Source organism: Stigmatopora argus, chromosome 10 (genome assembly GCF_051989625.1).
Source record: "Stigmatopora argus isolate UIUO_Sarg chromosome 10, RoL_Sarg_1.0, whole genome shotgun sequence".
NCBI classification, from domain to species: Eukaryota; Metazoa; Chordata; class Actinopteri; order Syngnathiformes; family Syngnathidae; genus Stigmatopora; species Stigmatopora argus.
The window spans coordinates 4,124,798-4,142,248 of NC_135396.1; the positions used below are offsets into that span (position 1 = coordinate 4,124,798).

Here is a 17,451-nt window from a genome sequence, read left to right on the forward strand (position 1 = left end):
CTCATTTAAAGGAGAAGTTTTGTTTTTCGTGCACAACGCCAAAGTTTGTTTAAACTCACAAAGAGGAGCTTTCATGAACTGGTTTGCAATGTAGCGGTTTGCTAATGGGTCTTTTAATGGTGTACTGCTTGGACACATTTGTGATAATCCGTGGACGACTCCCTGGCCTGGGCAGGAGGTCGCACTAGTGGGTGTCAAGGGTTTTGTCCGCAAGAGGGAGCCATTTATTTGTTAGACTTGGCACGCCTTTGCCTTGTTACAATTTTGCATTTTTTTAGCATTACTTAACTGCTACTGGTGCTTGTTGAAGTAAAATCCATGGGACAGTCCACCCCGTTTACATTCAATAAAATTATATAAAATATAGGAAGAGCATGTGTCAAAGTGGCGGCCTGGGGGCCAAATCTGGCCTGCCGCATCATTTTGTGTGGCCTGGGAAAGTAAATCATGAGTGCCAACTTACTGTTTTATAATCCAATTAAAATGAAGAGTATAAATGTATATTAAATTTCCTGATTTTCCCCCTTTTAAATCAATAATCGTAATTTTTTAATCCATATTTTTCTGTGTTTTTAGTTCAAAAATGATTTTGTAAAATCTAAAAAAATATATATAAAAAAAGCTAAAATAAACATTGTTTTAGATCTATAAAAAACTGAATATTCAGGGCTTTTAATCCATTTATAAAAAAAAATCTAAATATATCGAAAATGGTCCGGCCCACGTGAAATCAAGTTGACGTTAAAGCGGACCGCGAACCAACCCGAGTCTGACACCCTTGAGGAAGAGGGAAGAGAGGTCAGATGGGTGTGGTAGGGCGCAAGCAGTGTTAGTGATGTGCACTCAAAGAACACACAGAAAATGAGTCGACATTTTGTTTTTATTGTGTGAATTACAATTTTATCTTGGAAAACAAGATTGGACACATTTTCTCCATGACCCCTGACCTTTTTCTTCTCCAAATATTGTCATCATTTTACAACTAGCTCACGTTCTAGACATAGTTTTTGATAGCGTAGCTGCCGTCGCCATGCGTCCCCGCCGGGGCATACCCGTCGGAAGGGACGGCGTCCCCGGATGCCGGCGGCTCACCGGCGCACAGCAAACCTCCCCCGCAGAGTAGCAACGCTGACGCCACAAAGCCGATATAAATGGCCGCCCCCAGCTCCCGCTTGAGTACTTCTGGCACGCGCGGGTTATAGAAGTCTTTGATCACGTCGTTGGCCGTCCAAGACACGGCCACCATGTCCACGAAGCCGGCCAGTCCAAAGATGAGTCCCGAAACCAGGACCACCCGGGCTTTGATGCGCGGGTGGTTCAGGCATCTGGTGCACCGCGCCCCCGTGAGGAAAACCAGGAAGCCTAAGCACCCCAGAAGCACGCCGACGCAGATTAGCCCGCGAGCCGCCTGCAGCGGGGCGGACAGGTCCAGCAAGGCGTCGTAGAGTTTGCACTGCATCTGGCCCGTGTACTCGCTGACGCACGTCATCCACAGGCCTTCCCAGAACACCTGCATGACCACCAGGCGGGTTCCGATGAAGGCCGTCACCTTCCACGTGGGCAGGGCGCAGATCAGCACGGTCCCTGCCACACCCAACATGGCGAGGACGATGCCCAGCTCCTGCAAAGCCATGTCGGACCTAAAACCAGCAAAGGAAGTCATCGTTAGGTTCGTAACAAAAGGTCTTTCTTATCATTGTGTACGACTTTTTGCAGTCTTGATGATTTAATGTGAATTTGGTGAAATCCTGCAATGATAAAACGATTAAATCAATGAGAAAAGGCATCGAAACAAACATTGCTGCTTCATTTAATCGTTTAATCAGAGTGGTGTTCAATTGTTTGTTGTCAAAATGTTGTATGCACGTACTTGTATAGTACTATAGTATTTACAGTTGGATTGATTTGGGAGGATACACTGCCCTCCGGTGGCTACGGTGAATATGACATTCCTCGTCAACCACATCTTGGGATTGCACCTGCGGGTGTCGTTAATGAGCTTGCTCGACTCCGCTACCAAAAAACAATGCACAAACAACTATGATATAACTTATATCGACATTTAATGAGTTGCTTAATTGTTTGGTCAAATAAGTGTGCGTTTATCCTGACGCGAAGCACAGTGATCACTCATGTTGGATTCCGGTAAGCAAACATTGCTATAAATATGCCTCAATGCTAAATTGCTATTTAAAGTGTTATTTTGCTAACTAGTGTTTTCTTCGAAAATGTATTAAAAAACAACGGGAGTTCTTAAAGTGATGAATATTATTGTAGGGGTTGTACTATCGTTGTTGTGTAAATATGACGCTAATGAGGTCACTCATGATGAACTCTGTTAGCAAGGAATGCTATGGACGAAGCTGCTATACGAAGGTGCGTTTTACGTTTTTATTATGCTAGAATATGTCCTGTTCGAGGTTTCATTAAAAAACCGTGAACGGTCTATAAGTGTTGAATATTACTGTAGTAGTGATACTATCGTTCTTGTGTAAATATCATGCTAATTAGTGATTAGCTCGAGCCTAGCGCTAATTAACAGATAAACTTTATGTACTACTACTTACTGTAAGTACATTGTAAGTGCTAAATGTCCGGCTAGTTAACGTAAGAGGCTTACGTAACTAATTTTTTTTTGTATAAACAAAATCGTGATTTCAATGTATGAGTGGGATTAGGTTCAAACAGTACAAAAATGTGAATAATGTAGTTAATAGGTTACTCTATATAGTTATACTTATATATCTCTTTAAAAAGAGGGAATAGTCCAAAAAGGACATTCTGCCAAACTGTATAATTTTTGCAAGAATACCAAAAAGTTCTGTTTTTTAGGATTTAAAGTTCAACCGATTGGGACAGACGATACTCCGAACAGGTCGCCGGCCAATTCAAAGGTACGTAACATGACAAACACTCCCTTAGTCATACAGTCAATGGTATCATCTTTGTTTTATTTGGATGTTGTCCAAATTTTTAGCATTTGACAACACAGAAACAGCATCATCATTTATTAGAAAGGAAATAAATGCACCACGAAACACCTAGTAGAAATTAAATTCATGTGAAAGTATTTAAATTTGGGAATAATGAATTTGTTAGACCTCTTAAGCTGGAGATAATGTGTAAAAATGCATAGGTATTTTGTGGCATTATCCACAAACATAAACAGTGATTGAGTTGTGTATTTTTGCATGTAAAAATTGGTATCATGAGAAATCTGATCCATTTGATTGGCCAAAATTGAGCCAGTCGTCATAAAATCTGAGTTGCTCACTTGGTTTCAATATTATAACACATTAGAAAATTGAAATTCAGGTTTTTTGGGAACTTGTAAAGGTATTATCTACCATTTAAAATACTGCTTGTCTCACCCTAGTTTAAAGATTTTTTGGGGGATTTTTTTTTCCAAAACTGAGAGTCAGTGTGCAATAGTGCAGGATGTCGAATAACTGGTTCACCCGGAACCAAAGTCAACCAAGAAAAAAGCTAAACTATTGTAACCTTTAACATGAATGAACAAAACAACATCACAATCAGTTAATACTGTCCAATTTTTAATGTATTATCCTCAAATGAGCCCATTTCATAAATTCTGTCAGAGATGAACTAATCTAGACCATGTTTTTTTTAATCTCTTACATTTTAAATTGTACTGCTTTGCCTGAAATTGTTTGGAAAATGTTCTGATTATACTAATTTTGTATTTTATGTTTGTTTAACTAGCGTCTGTATGAAATCGGCATTTAAAAAATGCTAACCCCCAAAATGTGACAAACGCTAAATATTTTAATTTCTTAACTAAATAAAATAGTTCAAATAAAAACAATAAACTATTCCTCAATATTCGATTGTGGACTACAGAAATATATAATAATAGAGACTTTCTTTGAACAAAAAAACACAGTCGACGCACGTGACTTTCCTTTTGCGGACCCCGGGAAACATAATATTTCTGTGCCACTGACAAGTTCACCTTTTAATATTCGTCAGCAAAAGAGGAATATCAACATTTCAAAAATCTCCACGGATGACGATTGCATAAATTTGGCACGGACGACGTGAACGTGGTCAAACCGGTAATTCGTCAGGAAACAATGCTCATTTCTTGCTTTTCTCGACCAACGCCCTAATAACCTACTTAGAAAAAAAAGCACTGCTTTTGACTCTTACCCCCAAAGAAAAACAACTCAACGGTTATACCGGTGGAAGTAAATGCTTTATTAAATATCTGTAAAATCGAAAAACAAAACGATTTGGATCACACAACATTTTATACACAAAAGACAATAGGTGTCTGTACACAAAGCTTAACAATATTTTTTTGGGGGGGTGGGATGGCGCAAGATGAATCAAGACCTGAGATCAGTTTTCCGACGCATTTAGCGTGAAAAATGAGTTGTCGAAAGAAGAATTCATCTTACTCATTCATCCTGAAACCGGGGAGGGAAAAAAAAACATGGCCGCCAGAACCGGAACCAAGTTAGTCATTGGTATTTCTTTTAGGGTTAGTTTACTATACAAAACCACACATTTTCGACAATTCTGGTGTACTCGTGTCCTTTTTGGGGGGCGGGGATTGGCGGTTTGGTTTCCCCAGGAAAACCGATCAGTCCACCTAAAAGAATGTCCCAGTCTTTTTCTCCACGTGTCTGGTTTTCCCTCACACGTAAGCCCGGCTGGTGGCCGTGGACCTGGCGCCCGAGTACTTGACTGGGTACTCGGGTCCGTCCTTGGGCGGGCAGGAGCTGCAAAGGAGGGCCCCGCCCAGCAGGAGCAAGGCGGCGGTCCCCCAGCCGATGTAGAGCGCGGCGCCCAGCTCTCGCCTTTGCGGGTTGGTCAGGATGGGGTTGTAGAAATCCCTCACGATGGTGTTGGCCGACCAGCAGACGGGGATGAGCACCAGGACCCCCGCGATGATGAAGACCACGCCGGCGGCCACCGCCACTTTAGCCTTGGCCACTTTGTCGGTGACGAAGTTGGTGCACTTGCCCCCGGCGATGCCCAGGATGATCCCCACGCCGGCCACGATGATGGCGACGACCACCAGGGCGCGAGCCGCCTGGAGGTCCCGAGGCAGGGCCAGCAGGGAGTCGTAGATCTTGCACTGCATCTGACCCGTGCTCTGCGTGACGCAATTCATCCACAAGCCCTCCCAGATGACCTGCGCCGTCACGATGTTGGCGCCGATGAAGGCGGTCACCTTCCACATGGGGAGGGCGCACACGATGATGGTCCCCAAGAATCCGATGACGGCCAGGATGAAGCCCAGCATCTGGCGGCCCATCGACACCATTTTGATCAGTTTTGTTTTCGAGTGGAGAGCGAGAACCGGGTGAGACGTCAAATGAGCCAGCCGCCTCGTTGGGCTTTGTTTTAAGTCGGCGAGAGGCGGAGTCTTAACTGAAACCGGCGTCAAACCCGACCGGCGGGATTCCTAGCCCAGCGCAGGTGCAGGTTTCGACGAGATGATCACTTCTTCCGTGACATCGTGAAACGAGCGAGAAGCTGGCATCCCATTGGTCGGTTGTCCAATGCTTGCGCTTTTCAAACTGGAAGTTGGCTAGTAGTATTGGGGGTGGGTTTTATTCGAAGGTAAAGTGGCCACTAGGGTCGTCCTAGTTTTGGGGTTTCATTACACATAGCTTTCATTTGACTTTTTGTACAGAGTGACTTCCTTAAGCAATACTACATTCCTTTTCGGATTCAACGTTCAAGCATTTGTACTCTTATTTTAAACAAGCAGCCTTAACACTTCATAGCTGCTTAAAATGTCTTTCGATTTGTGCTTTGCCTTTTCCACATTTGCTCTCCAAATTTGAATTTTGGCTGCTTTGGAAGACATTTCAAGGCTTTTTCAAGGCCTGTTTGCTCTTAACTCATTGCTTGCCATCGACCAATAGAAAAATCCAATTCATCTCAACTGGGAGGGATGGCTGCAATGTCGTTTAATCCAAAGGCATTGGCTTGACGTCCAATCTATTTAGCTTTGGAAGGATGGCAGTCTCCCTGTCCAATTGAATTCAATGGCAACTAATGAGTTCACTGCTGTACAATTTGACACCACACCAGCATCGTTTCCTCATTTTTCATTTTTTTATTCATGCATCGTAAGTTATTTACACAAATACAACAGTAAACCGATTAAAAAAAACAAGTCCATTCTACAGCAACATTTAACTTCCGTGCAAACACACATGTCAGCCGTCCAATCAACGGCACATAATCACCGGGATGTCTTTTTGACTTCCAGTCGCTCTGATTTTTTTTCCCAATATATGCTGATCTGATGCCTATATTTTAGGAACGGTACAAACAACGGCAAAATAATGCAACCCATAAATGACCAATCTTATTTTCATACAGAGTGACTTCCTTAAGAAATAGTACAATATCACACAAAGCTCTCTTTACTATCATTCGTTGTCATGTTTGCCTAGTGGTTTGATTTACAGCAGAGTACTGAAAACTACTGGATCGGACCCGATCCCGCAACCAAAATCCAATACCCCCCAAAAATAGCCACGTCGGTTCCAGATGTGACCTTACGTACGTACCGCGTGCGGAGGGTTCTGTTCGCTTCAGTCCTATTTAAATGTACTGCCTGGGCGAGTAACCGGACGGCGCCACGTACGGTTTGGCGGGGTAGTACGACCCGCTGGGGGTGTACGCATGGCTGGACGGCGGCGCGTAAACGGGGGCGTAGGTGGAGCCGTTGGCGTAGGGATACGTGGAGTAAGGGTAGGTGTTCTTCTGCGGCGGACAGGAAGTGGTGAGGATGATCCCTCCGACCAGTAGAATGGCGGCGGACGCCCAGCCGATGTAGATGGAGGCTCCGATCTCCCGCCGCTGCGTCTCCACGGTCAGGGGGTTCTGGAAGTCGGTGATGGTGATGGTGGCCGACCAGGTGACGGGAATGAGAACCAGGACGGCGGCCAGGATGAGCAGGCAGCCGCCCGCGATCATCACCTGGGATTTGGAGACATCCCGCTTCAGGCAGCCGGTGCACTTGGCGCCGATGAAGGTGATGGCGAAGCCGATGAAGCCGAAGACCAGCGAGATGATGACCAGCGCACGCGCCGCCTGGAGGTCGGGGGTCAACCTCATGACCGACTCGTTGAGGCGGCACTGCATCTGGCCCGTGCTCTGCATGACGCAGTTCATCCACAGGCCGTCCCACACGATCTGGCCCGTCACGATGTTGGCGCCGATGAAGGTGGTGACCCGCCACATGGGGATGCCGGTGGTGACCGCCACCCCAACTAGGCCGATGAAGCCGATGACCTGACCCGTCGTCTCCTTGACGATTCTCCCCATGGCTGAGAGGCTGTTTTCACTTTGCGCGACTCGGGGACTCCGGACGCTTCTGTCGGGCTGGCCGACCGCGGCCGGGGAGGGTCCGCCTACCCGCCGCTCGTCGGTTCGGTTTTTCTGGCCCGACCGGATTCTTTCCCCGCCTCCTCCCTTAGTCGCGGGAGGCATGGCGATGACAAGACCCAGTGTTTACGTGGTAGCGTCACCTCGTGATATCATTGCAAATACGTTCAGATGATATCATGTCAACAAAAGTTAAATGGCAGGTGCGAGGCGAAACTGTTTAGTTTTTTCCCCCAGTATTTAGTTAGTCCTTGACAGGGATAGACCGGATGTCAAGCACTAACTAAAATAAGACTGATTCTCAGTGCCATTGTTGCAACCAGGTGTCCAATCCATTTTGACAAAGTTCCAAGACTTTCAGAAGTTATTTAAAAGTCGACCTCAATAGAGCAAATGACCATATTTGGTAACATAACACACCTGTTTTTGACACGTAAGACCTTTATCAGGGAAGTGATTCTTATTATTCTTATACAGTCTTCCCTTGATTATCACAAATTCACTTCTTTGCGATTTTTTCCTGCTATTAATTATTAAAACATTTTTTTCATAAAAATGTGTAAATCCATGTTGAAACTTGTAAGCGGAAGCCACTGAAGAAAAAAAAGGTAGTTATAATAGGATTGACCCTACTTTGCGATTTTTCGATTATTATGTATGATCTACATTAACCGTGATATTCGAGGGATTACTGTATATATATATATATATATATATATATATATATATATATTTAGATAGTTGTATTAGATAAAAAGTTCTGATTGAACAAACACATCTAATAAACAATTGAATCTTGAAACTAATAAATTACCTCAAAATAATAACAAGAAAAATGAAGCCACATTTATAAAAATAATACAACCAGAAAATTAGTCAAAATCATCAGAATAAAACCTCATTATTTGATTGGCTATTTTCGAGTGATCTGTTTTCCCTGGCATTGGCGGCCCATCCAGAGCGACCGGGGGTCCGGCAGCGATCATTCGATGGCCGCCGACCCTCCCGCTCATCAAACCCAGATCCCCACAAAAAAATCAATCTGACCTCTCTCCGCGTCTGAAAGTGGACGTCCGCGCCGTTCCTGTTCATCCACGCCGAAAACGCCGGCGGAAGACGAGCGAGTGGGCTCGGCGAGCGGCGTGTGGCCGACGGGAAGCGAATGAATGGAGCCAGTGTGCCCCCCGTCCCCGTCCTGGTCCAAAAAAAGTGAGCTTTCATCCCTCTCTGGGATCAGATTGAGTTCCACCAAAGCGGGAGGAATGTCTCCAATGAAGTCTGTGATGAGAGATGCTTTGAAATTGGGACACACGACTCTTTGGACTTTCATCTGTCGGGATGTGGAAGCCTTCAAAAGTTCAAGGAAAGAATGTCTTGTTTTTTTTTATGTAGTAACAATGTACGCTGGTCAAGGGATGCCAAAAATAAAATATTACAAGGCTTAAGTGTAGAGCATTTGATTTCTTAACATTTTCATGTATGTACCGTATTTTCCGGACTATAAGCTGTATTTTTTCATCGTTTGGCTGGGCTTATGACTAATACTCAAATGGAAATTATATGGGGTTTTTGTATTTTTTTAGGCTGTAGTTATCTATAAAACCATTATGTTAACATATTTCTAGTTTGTTCTTAGTTTCAAATAAAAAAAAGTTCGCCTCCCCCAAAAATGTGACTTAAACTCCATTTTGATTATGTATTTTTATCATCTCTCGTGTAGTCTTTGGTTGGTGCGACTTATAGTCCATTATTATTATTATTTTTTACAAATGCGGTCACATTTTAAAAAGGCTTGAAATAAACTTGTTACATACATTTTAAAACAACATATTTTTGGAACCTCCACCTTGTATTTGTCTCCTCCTAGCGACACATCCAAGCATTTTACTTTAACAAGTATGAGCCAATAGCCCACCTCTTATGATTCAAGCTTTATTTATATTTTGATCCTCCGCAGATACTCATTGAGCGATAAATAATCCAAGAAGTGAAAATAAAATAAATTCACCCATAAAATATTTGCGTTGCTTCGCAGCCAGGCCCAAATAAAACCGCGCTCTTAAATTTACACCTCTCGGTTAAGTGGTTTCCAAGTTTGCGAGATAGCGCCGCCGGTCCTGTTCAGCATCGCCCCTCGACATTTTGATGGCGTGAAACGTTGGCGGGCGGACGTTGAGAATTAATTACTTAGGAAACCATTGGACAGATAAAAATTGAGGGCTTTATAGTCCCGCCCACTCAAGAGTTTTTACGCCCCAATTAAATCATTGGGGGAACTCATGCAGAAATGACTCACACAGATCCATAACCATTGATGTTATGCACTAAATACAATTTATGTCGCTGTTCGCCTCTGCATAGTTGAAACCAACCAAGCTTCGATCATGGCATTTTAGTGTGTTTTGTACTTTTTTGGCTTCATTTTACTTGGGAAAAGACTGGGTTGTGGCTTAGTGAAGGTAAAAAGGACCCAATTCAGTTCTGAGGCCATAGTGGGACTTTGAGATAACCATCACCGTGACTGGTGATCCGGAATGACCTTTGTAAAGGATAGGACAGCTCTTATTACACCTGGCCTTGCAGGAACAATGCGTTTACTCACAGGCAATAAAAAAAGCCCGAGGCAGGTATTTACGCCACGCATAAATAATTCCCCTTGTTAATAATCCTCCTGATGGGAGTCAGTATAGGACGTAGAAGTCGAGGACATGCTGACATAGGACGCGTATTGTTTGCTTTGATTTCATTGCTATATTTTGGAGGTAAGGAAGGAAGAAAATCAAACGAAGAAACTTAGTATGCATGCTAGGCTAGCTGGTTGACTACTCTAAATTGTCCTGAGATATGACTGATTGGTTATTTATCTCCTTGAGCCCTGCAATTGGCTGGCCACCAATTCAGGGTGTCCCCCCCCGGATGGTGCCTGGAGTTAGATGGGATAGGCTCCAGCACCCCCCTTGTTCAGAAAATGAATGAATGTGATTTTTTCGGGCTGGGAAAGATTCATTGGGAAATGATTTGGGTCTGATTTGGGAGAAAGATGGAATTTTTAGGCTAGGGGACATCTAACCCTCCACCATGTGAAATGTTTGGAGTGGTGGTAATTGGCTTTAAAGTTGTGTTTAAGTATTGGAGACAAAAAAATAGTGTTTACTGTATGGGATTGCTGGTGGTAAAGTGTTGGAGAAGATAGACGTCCACGCTTTGGTGGAAAACTTCAGAGTTCGTGGTTTGACCCTGTAACTTGTCGCCATTCTGTATTGGATTTGACGTTTGTCGATGTCAATGGCAGCTAGGAGGTTAATTCCCTTTTCTCCATCCGGGATGGTTGGCGGGCATCCTTCAACGCTGGCCCTGACTCCACCTTCCAGCCGTATAAAGAGCACAGATGGAGTTTCGCCCCGGAGTCGGACTCCCGAGCGGCGGGTATCCGATATCGCCTCCCGCACGCAGGGCCTCTGGGCTCTCTTTCCCCGACCATGGCGTCCGCCGGCGTGGAACTCCTGGGACTGACGCTGGCCGTGACGGGCTGGCTGGGCGTGATGGTGGCGTGCGGCCTCCCCATGTGGCGCGTGGCCGCCTACGTGGGTCAGAACGTACTCGTGTCCCAGGTCATCTGGGAGGGCTTGTGGATGAACTGCTCGGTCCAGAGCACGGGACAAATACACTGCAAGGTCCACGACTCGACGCTGGGGTTGGCGCCGGACCTCCAGGCCGCCCGCGCCTTGGTGCTGGCCTCGGTCACGCTGGGAGTGGCGGGGACGGCTTTGGCCGCGGCCGGCGCCAAGTGCACCGACTGCGGCCGGGACCGGGAGGGCAAACGGCGTCTGGCGGCGATCGGCGGGCTGCTCTTGACCCTGGCGGGGCTCTCCACGCTGACCGCCGTGTCCTGGACGGCGCGGGTCATCGCCGCGGGCTTCTACGACCCGCTGCTGGAAGACACGGGAAAACGTGACTTTGGGAACGCGCTCTACTTCGGGTGGGCGGCGTCCTCTTTGCTCGTTCTCGGAGGGGCCCTGCTGTGGTGCCCCTGCGGCGAGCGCGGGGAGGTCGACGACGCGGCGGCCGTTAGCCGACGCCGGCGTGGAAAATCAGACTATGTGTGATGGCTGTTATTTGTTTGACCAGGAGGGGGAGTCTGGAGCCGTGGTTGGACATAGTGGACTTGGGTTTTTTGGGGGGGGGGTTTACCTTTATGTTCAGTGTCAATGGAATTTGGATTCAAATTACATTCATTATATGCTATCTCTCTCTATCTATATATGCATTATCTATTTTGTCATGGTGTCAAACATACAGCGCGCGGGCAGGAAGCGGCCCCCTGCAAACTTGATTCATTCATACAGAAACAAATGCTTTTTATTTTCTTTCAGTAAAACCAGAATTGCGTGTGTGTGATGGAGTTTGTGTACTGCTGCACTTTCTGCGCCTTCAATGGCAGCCAAAGAGTTAACGAGGAACCTTAAAATGCTCCCAAAAGCTAGCAGGAAGCCACCTGCAAATGCCCAAAAATCATCAGAAACAACCCGGAAATTCCCCCCAAATAAATAGGAAATGATCCAAAATTTATAGAAAGTGTCATTTACAATAGAAATTGTGCCTAAGAGAATGTTAGAAAAGAACCAACTTGAAAAGAAGGCACCTTAAAGTTAAATATAACTGAGCAGGACTTAACTCTTTGGCTGCCATTGACTAGACGTTCAATCCATGCTAAATGGCAACAAAAATACTTCTTACACCACTCAAGATTAGCATCAAACAAAAATTAGTACTTTGGAATCTTGTACTTAATATTTTTAAAAAACAACAACACTTTTTGCATCAATTCAACAGACATTGTGCATCTCCTTCTATTGTGCATAGCTTGGCCGCTAGAGGCCAGTATAGCACAAATAGGAGCCAGTCAAACCACAAGAGTGAAAAGGCCATTCTGTATTTTTTATCAAACAAAAATTATATGAATCCTTGCTTTTGAAGTACCATTTCCATTTTTTGTACACATTTGTGTTACCTCAAGGCACACATTTACCAAGCCGTTTGTATATTCAATTCTATATTAAAGTCAGTTATTAACGTTTCACCTTGGCTACTTTATTATGCACAATGTAGCAGCTGCGCCCACCCCAAACCCCCCACCCCTCCCCTCCAGCGACAACCAGGAGATATTTAGTTTCGGGGCAAACACGGAACGGACACAAAGGGGGTCTTGTTAGCCTCGTCTTCCTTTGTAACCTGCCCTGAAACCCAGTCGGGGATAATGGGCCAAAAGTGGAAGAGAGACCTGCACAAAGAGCGCATTGATCACCTGGTTCCGTCATTTCGGACCCCCTGTCGCATTACGCCGTAAAGTAAAAGTCAAGCTAAAAGTTATCCCGTCCAAAAGTGCGATTGAGTGACCTATTTAAAGCGCTCCAAACAAATGAACGTGACCTACTTGCTTGTTTTTTTGGGGACGATACGAGGTTAATCATCATGTAAATAGAAGGAGAAAAGCTCGACTTTTGTTATGTAGCGCATTAGCATTGGCTGCTAGACATCACAATCATTTCATTAGTGTGGAAAAACTGTATTTTGTGGACTTTAGTCACACCAGCCAAACAATTCACAATCAAGAGGGGAGTATTAGTCTATTAAGTATCATTTTTATAAGTCTACTAAGTATCATTTTTACTACTCTATTAAGTATCATTTTTATAAGTCTATTAAGTATCATTTTTTAGAAGTCTATTAAGTATCATTTTTATAAGTGTATTAAGTATCATTTTTATAAGTCTATTAAGTATCATTTTTATAAGTCTATTAAGTATCATTTTTATAAGTCTATTAAGTATCATTTTTATAAGTCTATTAAGTATCATTTTTATAAGTCTATTAAGTATCATTTTTATAAGTCTATTAAGTATTATTTTTATAAGTCTATTAAGTATCATTTTTATAATTCTATTAAAGTAAGTATAATTTTTGGGAGAGCAGTTTATTATTTGTTCAGAAAACAAGGTTAACTTTAACCATAACAGAGTAAAAAACAAAAAACAAAAGTTGCACTTGAGTATTGGTGGCAAGCCCAGCCAGACTATGAAAAAAGTGCAACTTATAGTCCGCCAAATCCGAGGCCGCATTCTTCCCTGACACCCGCAGCCGTTAAAAAAAGGTTTTACGTTGGCGTTAGCTCAACAAGTTGCCTCATTTTCCCAAGAGGAAGATCCCAGCTCTCAAGGCTAAAGTCAGCACACCCGCATTCTGCCGTCCAATCGTCGGACCGCCTCCGTTACTCTTTAACCGGCGCCGCCACATCTCAGATAAGCCGTGTTTACTCTCCCCGAGAGGTAGCGCCACCGAGGGGTTGAATCATTAAGCCGAGGTCATTTTCCCAAAACCACGCCGACCGTTTTTCGGGGCGACGCTCGGCGTGGGGATGGCGAGGCTCCGCCTCCCCCCGGCCTATATGAGCCGCGGCGGGGCGACGGCGCGGCGAAAAGACGAATCGGGAACCATGCCGTCGGCGGGATTGGAGATACTGGGGGTGGCGCTGGGCGTCCTGGGTTGGATCCTGGGCCTGGCGTCGTGCGTGCTGCCCATGTGGCGCGTCTCGGCGTTCATCGGCGTCAACATCGTGACGGCGCAGACCGTCTGGGAGGGCATCTGGATGAACTGCGTGGTGCAGAGCACGGGACAGATGCAGTGCAAATTCCACGACTCCATGCTGGCCCTCGGAGGCGACCTGCAGGCCGCAAGGGCCCTCAGCGTGGTCTCCGTGGCGACCGGCCTGGTGGGCCTCCTGATGGCCGCCGCGGGGGCCAAGTGTACCAACTGCGTGGAGGACCGGCGCTCCAAGGCCCGGATCAGCGTGGCGGCCGGGGCCGCCTTCCTCTTGGCGTCTTTGACCCAGCTGGTGCCGGTGTCCTGGTCCGCCAACGCCATCGTGTCGGACTTCTACAACCCGGTGGTCCCCGAGGCCCAGAAGCGGGAGATGGGGGCGGCGCTGTACGCCGGTTGGGCGTCGGCCGCCTTCCTGCTCCTCGGCGGGGCCCTCCTCTGTTCCGGATGCCCCCCCGAGCCCGAGAAGAGGTACGGGACCCCGTCCGGACTGGTCTACCCGCCCGGCAGATCCGTCCCCATGGGGGACTACGAGCGGAAAAACTACGTCTGAATGTGACGGTCTGGGACTCGGTGGCAAATCAGAAGGGAACCTTGTGTTTTCGCCACAAATGTTTTAGGACGCCATTGAAATCGAGAGACGATGAATACATTTGGACTTGTTTTTATTTTTTTTGCAGCATTTCACTTTGTAAAAAAAAATTCACATTTTGAAGACTTTTTTAGTCAAAATCTTAGCAAAATTTGACTTTTTTTTCTTGAATTTAAGTTTAAAAAAATTACCACAATTTTAGCAGTTTTAACTTTTTCTTTACTTTTTTTCACTGTTTTACAGTATAACTTTTTCAAAAAGAATTTTATTTTTTTCTGTTGAATTTTAATATTTCTTTTTTTCAGCAGAATTGGATCTTTTTTTAGCACGTGTATTTTTTCTGCATTTTACTTTACTTTCTTTCCTTTGTTTTTAGCAGAATACTATCATTTATTTTTTATTTTTTGCTAATTTCACAAATTTGCTCCTAACCCAAAAGTTTCCAGATCGGAAAACTCAGTTTGTAAATGTCAAATTTAGGCCTGAGCGTCGCTAATAGACACTCAGTCATTCGCTGCCAGCCTCTCCCCGCCCAATAACTTGGACATGGACATTTTTTTTGCCGTGTGGCAAAGATTTTCAATGCATTTATATTAATAGAAATCCACAGTTTGGATGTTAAACGAACAAAAAAAAGAATGTTTTTTTTTACCCAAAATCTACTTAAGACTTTTTAACAAATCTTTGGATTAGGCTCCATCGCCCCCGCGAGCCTCGTGAGGATAAGCGCAACGGAAAACGAATGGAGGAATATGTATCCCATGTAAAAGTTACAACTCAAAATTCACGCGTCAAATTTGGTTTGAAGTATGAATCGGAAGTCAGACTCTTGTTTTTCTTCCTCTCGGCGTCCTTATCTTCCCCTTCAGTTTTGCCAGTGTTTGCTGCCAGATAACCTCAGCGTCGATCTACTTTGTCACCTTATCAAACAAAGGACTGGCTTCACCAGAGAGAGAGAGTTGGGGGAGGAAAGATGGCGACCATTGGAAGGAAGGGGGGCGTCCACATATCTAAGGAGACGCTCATTGCGCCAAAGAATTCCAAGGACGTCCCGCAGACAGACAGTGATTAAAGGCGCCCAAGCAATGCCCGTTGGCTCGCCGTTGGGGAAAAAGTGGAGAAGAAGGATCTTTCCCCCAAAAAACTGCACTTTTCAGTTCTAAGGAAAATCATCAGCAATTGGACCTGGACCGTAGACCTCCCATTGGTTTGGGTGGCCGTCGACCCTCCCGCTTCCGACGGCTCGGACCTCCAAGAGTTGAGTGGTCGCCCAATCCCGTAGCTGGAGAAAACTCCCTTTAAACGAGTTTGTCACTTGTAGACGTCCAATCAAGTTGAAGTGGGAGGTTGAAACCTTGCTTATTCGATCACGTGGCTCTCAAATTGTCCAAATAGGTTTTTCACTTGTTGACGTCCAATCGGCTTATAAAAACTCCTTTGCTGCCAACCCTCCCACAGTTTCACGATTGGACGACCAGTTTGTCAAATGGACCGGGCTAATCCTTTTGAAACGGGAGGCCCGGCAAGGAAGATCTGAATGGAGTGTTTGAGAACCACATGATTGGACAAGCCATTTGAGCAGAGGATCACATTAAAATGGATTGGACGTCCACTCGTGATGAAAGGATTGGAAAACTTTGAATTGGGATCGATTGGACGCCATGAAAAATGCCTGCTTTTGGTCCTTTTAACCGTAAAAGGCTTCTTTGTCAGCGCAGAGTCTTGTCTTCTCTTAACTTTATCCTCCCTCTATTTGGCGAGACTCCTCCCCCCTTTTTGGCCTGACTCCTCCCCTCCGACCCGAGCCGACTCTATAAAGCCCGGCGCCGGCGTCTTGGGCGCTCACACACGTCCCGCTCGTCTTCTCCGGATAGTCCCAAAGCCCCCCCCAACGGCGTCCCATCTCGGCATTCTTCTCCGGATATCCCAAAGCCCCCCGGATAGTCCCTAGAACCCCCCCGCCCCACTCCCCACCCCACCCTCAGGATGTCGGTGGGCCTGGAGCTGCTGGGCATCTCCCTGTGCATCCTGGGATGGATCATCGGCATCGTGGCGTGCGCCCTGCCCATGTGGAGGGTGACGGCCTTCATCGGGAGCAACATCGTGACGGCCCAGATCATCTGGGAGGGCTTGTGGATGACCTGCGTGGTCCAGAGCACGGGCCAGATGCAGTGCAAGGTCTACGACTCCATGCTGGCGCTGTCGCAGGACCTGCAGGCAGCCCGGGCCCTCACCGTCATGGCCATCCTGCTGGCCGTGGTGGCCGTGCTGGTGGCCGTCACCGGCGCCAAGTGCACCAACTGCATTGAGGAGGAGGCCTCCAAGGCCAAGGTGATGATCGTCTCCGGGGTCTTCTTCATCGTCTCGGGCGTGATGCAGCTCATCCCCGTGTCCTGGTCGGCCCACGCCATCATCCGGGACTTCTACAACCCGTTGGTGACGGACGCCCAGAGGCGAGAGCTGGGCGCCGCGCTCTACGTGGGCTGGGCGGCCGCCGCCCTGCTGGTCCTGGGGGGTGGGTTGCTTTGCTGCTCTTGCCCGCCCAGCCAGGCGCGCTACGGCAATTCCAGGATGGCCTACTCGGCGTCCAGGTCGGCGGGGGCTCAAGGGATGGAGAGGAAGGACTACGTGTGAAGGGGGGGCCATGTGAAGAAGAAGAAGAGAAAAAAAGCTTTTCTCCAACTTTTCAACTAACTGCCGTTCCTCCCATATTCATTAACCGCTTTTCGTAGAAAAAAAATGGGTTGTCGGTTCCTTCCGGAAAATCCCAAGCTGTCGTTCGCTAAACATTGCCGGAAGGCCGTTTGAGGTCGCGCTGAATATTTCCGCATTTTTGACTCCCCTTGTTTTCGTGAAACGACTATTTAGAACAGAAAAGTAGATCAAGT

General features: G+C 46.2%; 6 protein-coding genes across 9 annotated transcripts in view; 4 read left to right on the plus strand and 2 right to left on the minus strand.

Annotated features, from left to right (window-relative positions):
* Nucleotides 1-898: 898 nt before the first annotated feature.
* Nucleotides 899-8,564, minus strand: LOC144083994 (claudin-4-like). Its single transcript, XM_077612232.1, has 2 exons — nucleotides 8,422-8,564; nucleotides 899-1,640 (listed from the first exon to the last, which is right to left on the minus strand). The coding sequence occupies exon 2, from the start codon at nucleotides 1,631-1,633 to the stop codon at nucleotides 995-997; it is 639 nt and encodes a 212-aa protein (XP_077468358.1). The 5' UTR covers nucleotides 1,634-1,640; nucleotides 8,422-8,564; the 3' UTR covers nucleotides 899-994.
* LOC144083984 (cyclin-dependent kinase-like 1) overlaps nucleotides 1,951-17,451 on the plus strand; it is a 60,808-nt gene continuing 45,307 nt past the window's right edge. For all 4 annotated transcript variants that reach the window (XM_077612222.1, XM_077612219.1, XM_077612220.1 and 1 more), the window contains exons 1-2: nucleotides 1,951-2,145; nucleotides 2,833-2,894. The gene's annotated coding sequence lies outside the window, so the exon portion shown is untranslated. The remainder of the gene's footprint in view (nucleotides 2,146-2,832; nucleotides 2,895-17,451) is intronic.
* Nucleotides 4,195-7,396, minus strand: LOC144083630 (uncharacterized). Its single transcript, XM_077611614.1, has 2 exons — nucleotides 6,592-7,396; nucleotides 4,195-5,434 (listed from the first exon to the last, which is right to left on the minus strand). Exons 1-2 carry the CDS (start codon nucleotides 7,312-7,314, stop codon nucleotides 4,661-4,663), a joined length of 1,497 nt encoding a protein of 498 aa, XP_077467740.1. The 5' UTR covers nucleotides 7,315-7,396; the 3' UTR covers nucleotides 4,195-4,660.
* Nucleotides 10,643-11,490, plus strand: LOC144083490 (claudin-4-like). The gene has a single exon (XM_077611394.1). The coding sequence runs from the start codon at nucleotides 10,854-10,856 to the stop codon at nucleotides 11,478-11,480; it is 627 nt and encodes a 208-aa protein (XP_077467520.1). The 5' UTR covers nucleotides 10,643-10,853; the 3' UTR covers nucleotides 11,481-11,490.
* On the plus strand, nucleotides 13,428-15,383 carry LOC144083989 (claudin-4-like). Its single transcript, XM_077612229.1, has one exon. It carries the CDS (start codon nucleotides 13,790-13,792, stop codon nucleotides 14,522-14,524), a length of 735 nt encoding a protein of 244 aa, XP_077468355.1. The 5' UTR covers nucleotides 13,428-13,789; the 3' UTR covers nucleotides 14,525-15,383.
* LOC144083993 (claudin-3-like) lies at nucleotides 15,540-17,433 on the plus strand. Its single transcript, XM_077612231.1, has one exon. The coding sequence runs from the start codon at nucleotides 16,550-16,552 to the stop codon at nucleotides 17,195-17,197; it is 648 nt and encodes a 215-aa protein (XP_077468357.1). The 5' UTR covers nucleotides 15,540-16,549; the 3' UTR covers nucleotides 17,198-17,433.